At 51.1% G+C, this 13,202-nt stretch overlaps 1 protein-coding gene across 3 annotated transcripts in view; it reads right to left on the minus strand.

Moving 5' to 3' along the window:
- Nucleotides 1-13,202, minus strand: part of ABLIM3 (actin binding LIM protein family member 3) — a 116,303-nt gene that overhangs the window by 57,479 nt on the left and 45,622 nt on the right. For all 3 annotated transcript variants that reach the window (XM_065554937.1, XM_065554936.1, XM_042850814.2), the window contains one exon: nucleotides 483-623. In XM_065554937.1, the coding sequence (XP_065411009.1) occupies nucleotides 483-623 (141 nt within the window). The remainder of the gene's footprint in view (nucleotides 1-482; nucleotides 624-13,202) is intronic.

Consider the following 13,202-nt stretch of genomic DNA (forward strand, 5'->3'; position numbering starts at 1 on the left):
GCTGGGGGCGGGGCCGTGGGCCTTGGAGTGTCCTCCATTTGGAGGCACAAAATATGGTAACCCTAAGCAAGTGTGAAAAATCAGGATGGGGGTGGGGGGTAATAGGAACCTATATAAGAAAAAGACCCAAAAATCGGGACTGTCCCTATAAAATCGGGACATCTGGTCACCCTACTAGCAGAGAGGTTTGCGGATGTGGAATTGAGGTGCATACACAGAGCTATTGGGGTAGGAGAGAAGGTGGGGAGTTTGTGCAGCACTCCCCCAAGCCTGGCTCTAGCCAGCTCTCTCAGTCTCTCCTGTGCACAAGCACTAAATCCCCACCCCCACCCAAGGAATCAGAACCCCTTGTGAGAACCAGGTAGGTTTCACCACGACTCATGGGGGCTGGATTAGTCACACACAGGCCTTTCAGCTTCCAGCACAGATACCAGGCAGGTGGGGCAGCACGACCAGAAATCCTTAAAGCTGTAGCCTCCTACCTTGGCAGGTGAAGCACCTGATGTGGAAGTGATTGCTCTGGACACGCACCACCTCTCCCTTACATGTGTCTCCGCAGCGGTAGCACTGGATGACGGTGGAGCTGCCCCCGGAGCCGTACGGGTTTTGTTGATAGGGAACTGCTGGTGAAAAGGAGAGAGTGACAAAGACAGGGTGTGTTACCACGAGGGAGGCAGCTGGTCCCATCTGGGCACTGCCCAGCTGGCTGCAAGTCATGATTCCAACACAACTTAAACTGTGAGCTCTGTCTTTTTGTTGTGTGTTTGTACAGCACCTAGCACAATGGGGCCCTGATCCATACCTGGGGCTCCCGGGTGCGACTGCAATACAAATAATGAACACTAGTCATAATAGTGATGGAGAAGAGCTACAACAGTGAAAATGGTCAGCAATTCATCACCTCTGTGAAAACAATACATGCCCCAGATGGGCTGTCAGTGAGAGATAGCTCTAGTGAGCAGAGCAAGGGACTGGGAGTCAAGAAACCTGGTGTTCTGCTCCTTGCCCTGCCCCGGATTCACTGCAGGCCACTTCCTCATCTGGGCCTCAGTTTCCCCATCTGCACACTGAGGACAATGAGACTGACCCAGCTTTATAAGCTCCGCAAGGTCTTGAGACAACAGGTTCTAAAAAGGGCAAAACATCACTCCTTCTTCTCCTCATTCTAGGTGAGTGGGCTTGGAATAAACCACCAACTGCCCCAGGAGATGGGGCAGGTCTGCGTTATGGGCCACGTGCAAGCCATGTACTCGCTTCTCAAAGGCTCGACAGTTGGGTGCACAGAAATGGAAGTCAAAAATGAAAATTGGGCTTGGCCACTGGACCCAGTCTCCCTAGGTGCAGCCCCGGACTCACCTAGCCCCAGATTCTGACTGGCTTTTACCAAGCAAATGATGCCAAGAACCTGCCGCCCGGAAACGTGAGAGCCCAGGAGCAGGAGGATCCATGGGGACATGTACTGTTCTCCCAGACTCAAAGAGCCTCAGGTCTTGCACTGGCAGGTGGAGCTCCCTGAGTTCCTGCTATCCCGGGCGGGGGGGCGGAAGGGGGCGGGAAGAGCAGGGCTCTGGTTTTCTGAGGTTCCTTTCTGTACCAGTGCAACGACATAAAAAACAAACAAAACATAGCTGGAAGGATGAGAAGCGAAAGCACATGCATCCTGCAGCCGTGCTGAGAAGTACAGCCCCAAAGGAGTCTGTCCGCACCCCACACCTGCCCCCGCCCCGCTGTCTCCCCTTCCCTCCTGTTTGGGGTGTATATTTACTGCTGCAGCCGGCAGTGTCTCTGCAGTTCCCAAACATCTGCTCCCCAGCCCTCGGAAGAGGAGCTGCTGCCTGAATAAACACATCCTAGTCCAAACACTAACCCCACTCTCCAGCAGATGCTTCCCAGCTGCAGAGTCAGCAAGGAGCCTGCCGAACAGCAAGCCCTCCCAGAAACTGCATCTCCTCCCTTCCGAGGCCAGCACAGCTCCTTCCCTCCCCACCAGGACAGCTGCCCCTTGCTCCTTTTGCATGATCAGCATGAGGCCACCTTGCTTTCCTTTTCTAAGATGAGTCTGGGGCTGGGGAAAGGCCCCACCAGGCAGCCCCAGGGAGGGACATCCCTTCTTTCTCCACAAACCTGGGGCAGTAGGGACAGTGGCTGGACAAGCGTCCTACCCTCTGCCAGGCTGGTGCATCACAACAGACCTGGAGGGAGAGCATTAGTCGTGTTTAGGGTGACCAGACAGCAAATGTGAAAAATCGGGACGGGGATGGGTGGGTGGGGGGGGGGGGGTAATAGGAGCCTATATAAGAAAAAGACCCCAAAATCAGGACATCCCCTATAAAATCAGGACATCTGGTCACCCTAGTTGTGTTCTGTAGCCCATTCAGTCCTGGGCGTCTGCTGAGAGAGACAACAAACTGACAATGCCAAACTTTGTGGGGGGAGTGTATGGGGGGGATTTTAGTGATGCTGACGCCTATTTCCTTAGGAACTGGAGTGATACCCACTCATTTATTTCACCCAGGCCTCCAAACAGCTGTCAGGAGATAACAACCTTCATTCTGTACGGACCTAGGCTGGGATCGGACCTAGGCTGGGATCAAACCTGCCCCCAGGAGGTGAAAGGCTCCACTTTTCATCATCAACCCCCAGAACTGGTCCTCATCAGCAGTCTGTCTGGAGGATGGGACAGCTCCCCTGTGGGAAGTGTTCCACTGGGAGCTAGAGAAGCACTGGAAGGGAGCAGCCTCTCCAGAAATCTCCTTGGGATCCCCCAGGGAGTGACTCCACTGCGGAATGCAGGGCAGACACTGGAAGGGCGGTTAGACTGTGGAGTGGTTTGTTTGTCCAGGTAAATGGTGGAAGCTTCACTGCTTGAGCCATTAAACTGGAGAAAACCCTGGAAAATAGACTGTAGGGCAGGAGTGCACCAACTTCCTCAGTCTGATGAGCATGGAAAAATCCTCTGGGGGATTCTCCTCCAGCTCCCCTCCCCAAACCTGCCTCCCTCACTGCTAGCTCAGCAGAACATTTCACACTGCAGACCACCAGGAAGGGCTGCGTACACCGCAGTGTGAGAAGGACTGGGGAGCAGAACAGAACCCTGCTCTTGGCTCGAGGGGAAGAGGAGTCCTTCCCCCTTGGATTTCTACAAGCAAGCTCTCCCTCAGAACACAGACATCACAGAGGGATAAAGGGCATCTCCTGTCCGTTACGATTTCATAGTCCTTTGTTCTAGGCGCGTCTCTCCCACGCAGTGTGCAGTAGCTTTTGGACACGGGACTGCGTTTTTAGGCCCGAGCAGCAAAGTGTTTGTTCCTGCTGCCACTACTGTAAGAATGCAAAGAGCGTGTGAGGCTCGGAGGAGATGAGTGGAAAAAGGGCAGTAGGCTGAAGTCCCTGAGCAGGAATTTCAGTGGCTGGCGAGTCTGAGCCAATGGGCTGGAGGCTTGGTAACCCCAGGATGAACTATTTAGATGGGAAAAAAACGAAACTGAGGTTACTGAAAGCCTGGTACATGAACAAAGGCCCAGAACTTGAGTGAAGGGACATCAAACAGCAGAGATCTCTCGGCAGAAAGACACATCATTAGCTGTAGCGATGGGGCTATATTCAGCAGATTCGGTGACAGACGAAGAGAAAGAATCAGCCCACTGTGGATTCTTATGCTAAAAACCCAACACAAATTAAAGAGTATCTTGTGCCCTAATCCCATCTGATATGCCAAACCCTCAGCCAGTGATCATCTGAGCTCTTTTACCGGTCACTGAGACAGGCTCTTTGGGTGCAAAACAGTGTCCACAATTAGTGACTTCTAAGGTGTGGCCCCTAGTCCTGCCCAGACAGGCAATCCAGCCTGCTGTAATCCATCTCCCCTCCTCAGCGTGGAAAGCTGCTGTCTAGGCAGGGCATAGGAAAAGCACACTTTCCCCGATGCATTTGATACAGGTCACATACAGACTCAAGCTCAGGCCCAGATCTGGAGCTGAACTTCCAAGGTTTGCTGGACTTTTCATCCTGCAAATGTTTTGCATACACAGAACTCCCGGTGACGCCAACCCAGATTCTGCAGGTGGAGGGTTGCAGGATTGAAACCTGGAGCTGTGGTTTGGCCTATCATAGAGATAGCAACTAGCTCCAATGTTTGGCTCTGGACCTGAGCTTCTCCAAGGTCCCAAATGTTGGTTCTGACTCACTTCTAGTTCCAAGAGATGAAATTATTCCCAAATGGGCTGATTTTCCTGACGTTTGAAATGGCTGGGCTGCCCAGTTGGCGGATCCAGTAGTGACAGCATAGGAATCTCCGAGTTCTGCCAATAGAGCTCATCACTGCAAACTAATAAAACTCAGCAAGAAATCCATGTGCTTGCTCAGACATCACCCATATGGAAATAAATAACAGGGCATGACTCTGAGGTCCTAGATCAAACCACAGAACAAGGCACTAAAAAATAGACTGGGATGAACTGTTACAATAGACAGCTTCTCAGCAGGGAGCATTTATAGTACGATCACATGCCTATGTACAGGCGATGTCCGGGGCCGTAGAGAACTCTTCTCTCAGGAAATGCTTGATGAGAGAGGACTGTATATGTGGAGGAAGGAAAAGAGCCTAAATGCTACACTGGCTAGGCTCTCTCCCTTAGTATGCTCAAACACTGACCAGGAAGAAACCTACATTGGCCTCTAGAGGAGGGTGGACTGGGTGGCGCCTAATAGTCCCTTTCCAGCTCTTATTTCGGAGAGTTCAAGAAATCCAAGACTGTTCCGCAAACCTGGGGCACAACTGTTAACATCACATGATCCAGGGTCCCTACTAGACTAAGTGGTCAGGGTCCCCCAGGGATATACATGATACTGATACCTGGTATATTGCAATAGCTTGTGAATACCGATATTTCTGTATGGGATGCCAGCAGAGAAAGCAGTGCCAACCTCCTCTGCCAGCCCATGGGATAGAGCCACGCCACTCCGGAGGCCTTGGCCAGAGAAACTGGGGATGTGAGTCAAGGAATTAATCAACATTTGAATAAACATTAATAAAAATCTGTGTCGGAAAATTCATCCATCAATTATGGGCTTCTTGTCTCTAGGGGGAACTTCCCGGTGACCATAGCAACCTGTCACCAAGCCCCTGAGCTGACAATCTGACAGAAGAGAGGAAGGCAGAGAGAGAGAGAGAATAGGAAAGAGTAGGAGAGGGATGGAGGAGACTACTGAACTCAATTACACCAGTGTAAATCCTGAAATCAGAGGAGTCACTCCAGATTTACAGCAGCATGTGTGGGATCAGGATCTGGCCCAGGGAATCATCACCTTCTTGCATGCTCACTTTGTTCAGCATGAAGTGGAAAGCTCCCCCAAATTGAGATTAACCTCAGGCTGGCTCTGGAATTTCTCCCTCTAAACATCAGAGCTTTGTTTCGCCCTGCCTCTGTTTGTTTTCAAGAAGCTGGCTGTTCCCTCTTGGCCCTGCACGGGAAGTATTACACATCGCTACACCCCCTAACAGAGGGACAGCTGATCAGGGCAAAGCTCATTATGCCAAAATAATCCAGTAATAATGTAAGTGGCATTAGGCAACTCGCAGGCTGAGATGCAGGAGTCAGGGGCAGGGGGTGGGGATCTAAGCTGCGCTACCACAGGAATGCCTTAATCTCACCCTGATTCACTCCTGCCCGAGATGGACATGCTTGTTTAGCAAGAATATTAAGCCAAGTTCACCTAATTGTTAATGCACTAACTCCCAACTGCAGCACTAAAGGCTGCGGAGGGCTAGATTCCTCCCTGGTGTAATTCCAGCCTCTTCCAGCAGGGATGATTTGGCCCATAGAGTCCGATGTGGCCCCCTGGCTGCTGTTTACCTATTTTTACCCTATGCATTGGTAGGGGTAGGGAAGGGAAGCCATCTGGAACTCACGGCTTCCCAGCCTTGGGCTGTATCTCTTTCCAATGCCTTTGCCGCTGCATTTGTCATCTCCAGTCAGTGATCAGGACCCCCTGTGCCTGGGACCGGTGACCACATCACCAAGGGCTGTGATCTTGTCAGATCTTACAAGCTGAGCGGGGCTGGGCCTGGTCAGCCCTTGGATAGGAGACCACTACGGGAAAACCAGATGCCGTAGAGGCAGATGCAGGTGCTATTCCCCGGAAGTCAATCCTGAAGCCGAACCCTAGCAGAGCACCAGGCGTACTGTGGTGTTGGGACACCAGCTGAGAGGCCACATTCGACTATTCACTAAAGAGCTCCTGGGGCACTTCCCCTGCAAGTGAAGATGTTCGTTCCAGTATTCGTCGGTAATAGCTTCCTCCTAAGGCCCTGCTGCAGTCTCAGTTAGGTAAACTGTTTTTCTTCCTTTCCTGTCCTATCCACATGCTGTCTGTGTCCTAAATCGCGGTGTGGCATTGCTATGCCCTGCCAAACAGCTGCTGCGTTCCTCCCCAGAGGAGTGGCCGAGGGAACAATCCCTGCATAGTCCGGGATCCTTCGGGATGAAAGAAATGATCTTCATCAAAAAGATAGGGGAGTGAAGCCTCCACAAATAACAGGGCAGAAGCCATCTGCCAGGTGGCAAAAGAACCTGCTGTCCCCAACCATGCTCCCTACAAACATTGCATTCATCGGCCAGGGCTAGTGGCACCACCTGGTGCTGCAGTGAGAGTGACGGGTGCCTAGATACTAGCTGCTTAAGAAATGCTGCTGATAGATGTCCCAGGGACTGTGGGAGCCGATCTAACAGGGACTCAGCACAGCATGCTTAGGTGCTGAGAAAGTGTGAAGTACCTCATATGGCTTTGCACTGCCCCCTGCTGGCTGTCCCAAGAGCCACTGACTGGCTTAAAATTGTTATTAACAGCCCGCGAAGGGTCTTAAGTGCCTGATATAAAGAGTGTACAGACCAGCTTGGTGCTGTGATGGAAGCCGCTCAGACAGGGCGATATACACACCGAATCAGCTGGCTTGTGGGTGCGATGTAGGCAGCACAGCACAGGACTGCCTTAAGGATGAGACGTGATCAGCAAATCACCTGATTGAAAGGTGTGACAAACAGAGTGTAAAGCGGTTCAAAGGTGTGATATAAACAGAGCATAAGCTGCCTCAGCAATGAGATATAATCAGGGGGTCAACTGACTTGGAAGTGTAGAAAGCAGGCTGGATCCCTGTGTCCAAGTGCCCTGTTAAACCCTGCGTGCACCGAGCGGACTGGATGAGTGTTTCGGTACAAGCTGGATTGAATCCATGTACTCAACAGGAGGAAAGTGTCCAGATGCACAAACTGGACACAACTGAGGCATGGGGCTGTAAGGGGGGCAGGGGCTGTAGCAGACACTTTGTAGCAGCTGGAATATAAACTGTGGGGAACAGGAGACCAACGGGTTTTTCTAAGATCTCCTTTCCATCGTTCCTTATAAGCATCCCGCTACTGTCCTGGTTTTTCTTAATCATTGCTCACCTGATATAACCCTGTCCTGTTTTGTATGCCATTAGTGCTCCAGGACATGTCTGATGTGTGTAAGCCAGGGGTCCAATTTTCATAGTCAGGACAGGAGCATGCAATTGCAAGCTGTCACACCTCGCTTGGAGATCCTGCCTTTGTTTGATACGCGTGTATTTGAGCAATACCTACCCCCACAGTAGGATGGTGAGGCTGATATAATTAACTATTGGTAATTAATGTTTGCACAACGCTTGGAAAGCCACAGGTGAAGGGTACTGCAGAAATGCAAAGTATTCATTATTAACCAGTATTGTGCGATGTTGTGTGAAGTGTATTCTGGTGTGCCGATGTGTACGATATGGGTGTGCAGGTGTAGAAGAGCTGAGTGTGATGTGGGTGTGCAGAAATGCATGCATGTATATGATGTGGGTGTGCTGGTATGCATTGGTGTGCAGATGTGTGCATGGATGTACGTGTAGCTGGTTGATGTGGGTGTGTTGATATGGATGTATGTGTAGATATGTGATGTGGGTGTGTCAGGGTGTGTGTTGTTATGGATATATGTGTGATGTGGGTATGTTGGGATGTGTATTGGTATGGATGGATGTGTAGATGTGTGATATGGGTGTGTGTTGGTATGGATGGATGTGTAGATGTGTGATGTGGGTGTGTCAGGGTGTGTGTTGGTATGTGGCTATGCAATGGATGTGCTGGTGTGTGAGGTGTGGAAGGGAGTGACTGTCCAGGAACACACACCCTTATGAAGGAGGCATGTGCAGTCTCTGTAACTCTACAGAATGGGTTCTTGGGTCAGCGCCCTATGGACACTTGTCCTGCTCCCTTACTGCACGGGAAGGAGCTAGTGAATGATTAATCCTGTTAATCCGCTGCACATTTCCTGCAGTAATTGGCCTGTAAATCATCCTCTCTGAAAATCCACACTGTGCAGCGGTTGCCAAGTGCAGGGAATGATAGTGTGGTAGGTTTTCCAGGAGAGTGGCTCCTGGAGGCTGTTCGCATTGCTGCCTGGTGTGGCACAGTGTGACGAAGGACTGAGGGGCAGCCGCATGGGAGGAGCAGGGAGCACATGACTCGACAGAGGTGCAAAGGGGAAACTTGCACAATGAAATGAACACCAGACTGAAAAAGGCACTAGGGCCCCAATCCAGCCAGCGACTAAACACATTCTCAGCGATAGGCTGGTCCCATTGAGAACATCTTGGAGTAAAGCATGTGCTTAAGTGCTTTGTTGGATCAGGGACTAAGAAAGAAAAAAGGAGATTTAAGAATAGCCCATCGCCAAGTAGTGGATTATTGTCATTAGCAGCTGGACTTCGGGATCCTGGGGTAGGGCATGGGGAGGTCAAAAGCTGAGTCTGCTGCTCTTAATCCCCCCAAAGCCCTGCAATGGGCTACCCTGGCCTTTCCCCTGCTTACCAGCTACCCTGCAGATAATACCCTGCATGGGCGTAGTGTCTGTGTTTCCTGCCAGGCATTGCTGGAGACGCTGCTGTCATGAGGGAACTGGATTAGAGATTGAATCTCAAAGTGGGTATGCCCGGGCGGGCTGTGTGTGTCTCAACATCCATCCATTCAAGGCTGCCCCACACAAACTGTAGCTGCTATATTTGTTTGTTAGCTGTAATTAGCTGCAGCCCTCCTAGTGGCAGGCAAGGGTTAACTGGGCGTGGCCTGCCCAGGACGGGATTCCCAACTGCAGACAAACCCACACAAAAAGGAACTACAACCCTGCCCCTTTATTTACATAAGGAGGAGGACAATGAGCACAGTGAGCAACCCGCGTGGGTGTGGTCACCAGGAAGGTCCCCGCCGCATGGAGTGCTCTCTGGAGCTTTCGAACATCCCGAGATGCCACGCCCTGTGGCTGCTGCAATCCGTTACCCATGGCGCTGTGTCATGGTGTCAGGGCACTGCATCTGGACCAAAAGGAGCTGCCAGCCGTGGGCCCATATTGAAAACAAGCTGCTGAAGGCAGCTTCTGAGCGGAAGGATTAGCCATGAGCCTTGGTCTGTACTGACTGTGGCTTAGCAAGAAGGGAGAACAACCCAGCTTGCATGGGGAAAAACCAATCATCATTGTTCCCCTGGGAAAGCTGGTACCTGCCTGCCTTGCTCTGAGACCTGAGCCCAACAGGCTGGTGGACACTGGGAGGTCAAGGGACGTCCCTCAGTGAGTGGCCAGGAACATTTTTTGCTTCAAGTTCTTTTATGGAAGGAGGCTGGGGCAAAATGCCAGATTGTCAGCCATGGAAAGGAGATGGGTAGAGGTCGGAGCCAGAGGGAGATCCCTGCTCTGATGACTGGATGGGAAGCCCATGTGTTGGTGCCCCAAGGGAGAGAGAATCCCCTGAGGAATCTGTGGAGATGAAATGGGGAGGAGAAGGGGACCCAGCCCCCAATTGAGGGTGTGGGCAGAGTGGGGCCTGGGCCCACATACAGATACCACTCTGGACTCTTTCACTGAAGAACAGGGCTGGCTGTAATCTCTTCTCCCAAACTCAGATGTAAACAGTTGCTAAAGTCCTGAGCCAAATTCTGCCTGAAGTAAGGCCTTGGAGATGCACCAGAGAATCTGTGTATGAACAGCCACTTTCCAAAGAGGTGACCCCACAAATGCAGTTACTTCTGGGGGATTTGGGGAAAGCCAACTCTAAATCCATTGAAACAGGGAACCCAGGGAACTCCCAAATACCTGTCTGGCTCTGCGGCTCTAGTATCCCAGACCCCACACTGACCACAGGGCTATTTGCTCAACCTGGAATTAATTTATCTAGCAAAGAAAAGAGCAGGGGCAGCAAATGTCTCCTTTTAGTATTCTGAAAGCATTCTAGGCTGGCCCTGGCCACTGCTTATCCCCACATCTCAGACTACCATCAGTCAGGATGGAATTCAGGCCTATTTCTCATCCAGGGGACAAGCCAGCAGCATGGGAGGAAGGGAAATACCCCTGCATGTGGAGATTTAGTTAACCCTTTCCCCACAACTTCAATGTCTCCCCCGAGCCTCTTATCACCCAATAAGCAGAAGCAGGGATTAGGGATGTGGAGTCTAGTGGTTAAAGCAGCAGACTGTGGCTCAGGACTCCTGAATTCTCTTCCCAGCTCAGCCACTTAAATCATTCTGTGCCTTGGTTTCCCCATCTATATAATAGGGATAATGATTCCTCCCTATTCTATATCACAGCATTGTGTGGACAGAGCCATTCTATGGTGGAGACGTGGAAATTCCTCGATAGATAGAGGGAGAAAAGAAAACCACAGCAGTTTTACTGCAAGACAGAGGTGCACCTTCCCTGAGGAACTTCATGCCAAATCCATTCATCCAGTGAGACCAGGAGAAGGAAAGCTCCCAACGCCAGTTCCCAGTAACACAAGCACCTTCCTCTAAGATCCAACAAGCCCATCATGTCAACGTTGACTAAAAGAAGTAGATGATCTTGTTAACCATACGACCAGCTCTGTGAAGGTCACAGATTGCAGAGCATGTGGTCAGGTGCCTCCTGCCACTAACAGCATCTGAGTACACAGCTCTAGGCTGTCAGTGCTCTATTATCATGGATCTTTCTGACCTCCCTTGGGTGTGTCTCATTTCAGAATGCCGACCTTCCCTATGCATGGAATAGCCAATTCTGTAACCAACAGAGCGTGGTTTGATGTTTGCATGCAGGGGGTATTGAGATTAGAGTTTGGAAACTGATCTGGGGTGGGAGGTGTAGGATCTTGACCATTTCTGGCACCTTGATATCCTGTTGATGGGCCCATTAGGAAAGCCCCGCTCAGGAGATAGTTGGTAGGACTATAATCTAATGAGCATTGACAGCAGCTTTCGCCTTTCTTCCTTAACAGGTGAGGGGGGTGAATGCAGAGATCCGTCTCTCTCTCTTCTCTTCCCACAGTTGTCACCATACTGTCTGATAGAGATGAAGCTCACAAATCAGTAAGTGTGTCCCACCAAAGCAGGCACAAGCAGATAAACAATGAGCGAGAGAATCTCTTTGCCACCTGAATGCAGCAGACAGCTTTTTGATCAACATTTTCAGCCGGGGCGGTGATTTTGTACATCCAGCGTCATGTACCTTGGCCCCGATTTTCACCCGCACTGATCATTCCCAGCTCCAGTTGAAGTCAACAGGACCTGGGGGCACTTGGTGCCTCTGAGAATCAGGCCGAAGGGGTCTCAAGTTGGACACCCAAGAACTGGAGCACCCAACATTGAAGGCCCTATCTGAGAAACAGTGTCATTTATAAGTAGCTGGAAGAGAGGTGACCGAAACAAAGGGGCAGAGGGTAGTGGCTGAGGGCAATAGCAGCTCTGGGGCAGGGATGATGGAGTGATGCTGAAGTGTTGGGTGGGGAAAGCCGGCGATAGTGATGCCCACTGGATTCTGCCCAAGATGGCTACATAAATCGGGGCTATCATACATGTCAATTGGAAGAGGATACGGTGATCCAGTCAGTAAGAGGAAAGCTGGTAAGTTGGCAGGGTCTGTGCTCACACATAGGCTAAATACACTGTACCCATTCTGAAACACGTTGTGTTAAGGGGTCCAGAGCCCTGGTCTACGGTAGAAGGCACACAATGGTGTGCAAGGCACTATGCAAATTTGGAAGAAAGTTAAAGGTCCCACCCTGCCTCAAGAAGCTGACGATTTAATTCAGATACTTGGGACAGGGGCGGGGAATCAATTAGTTAGAGGGTCAAATCCTCAGTTTTGCACCAGAAATTCATTCTGCAGGCATGGCAATGCCAACCAAAGTTTTGCAGATGGAAATTGTGCTCACAAATAAAGAGGCCAGCCTCAGCCTTGCTAAAGCTTGCCCCGTACGGTCTCTTCTGTCCACAGATGCACAGGTACAACTGTCACTGGGATTTGCACAGGTGTGTTTGAGAGCCGAGTTGGGCCCATGTGATGCACGGCGTAACATCCAGACAGATATACAGATACAAAATGCACTACGGAAAGTATTGAGCATAGATCTACTGACTTCAGTGCAAGTCCCACACACAGAGGGCTTGCAGGGTCAGCCTACTTAGTTTGCATGAACCTGTCATGCAACAGGGATGTTGAATGCTAAGACCAACCCCTTTGATCAGGTGCATTGTCTCTTTAAGTTTGCCTTTTCTGATGCTGCCCGACTCCCATTTGCCAGCCGCAGTGAAAGAAGCAGTGTGTTGTCCCTGGTGGTCTGAGGGGATCTCCAATCCAAGAGGCGGCACTGATGTGTGGGAAGGAGCATGCACCAGCTGAAGCTGGATGTTTTACTCACACTACAAGCTGCTGCCAGGCAGACGAAGGTGGGGAAGAGCATCAGGAGCTGGCACAAAGCCGTTCACTAGCTGACAGCCTGGCCTGAGGGCTAGCATAAGCACAAGGGAAAGGACTAACTCAGAGCCATGGTAGCCGGCTGAGAAACTCTGACTGCAACCCACAACAGCCTGATCTGAAGTACTGGCTGGTTCGAGCAGTGTAAAAATGGCAGTAGTTCCTGGTGGAAGATCAGGACTGCTGGTTAGTGCCCAGCTCTCAGCTGCACAGGAATCGCTCCAGGCTCCCAAATACAAGAGACACAGGTGCAGGAACTGTTTTCTGGGTAGGAAGCCCATCAGGACAAACGCAGCCGTGGGCTAGGAAATGATGCTGCACTGATCCCCCGCTTTGCCCTGCCCTCCCCTCCCCTCTCGCTCCCTTTTCCACACACATGCATCCCCTGCCCTTATCGCCCCTTGGCATCGGAGCTGCTAGTTACAACC

The sequence above is a fragment of the Chrysemys picta genome, chromosome 8, assembly GCF_011386835.1.
Source record: "Chrysemys picta bellii isolate R12L10 chromosome 8, ASM1138683v2, whole genome shotgun sequence".
NCBI classification, from domain to species: Eukaryota; Metazoa; Chordata; order Testudines; family Emydidae; genus Chrysemys; species Chrysemys picta.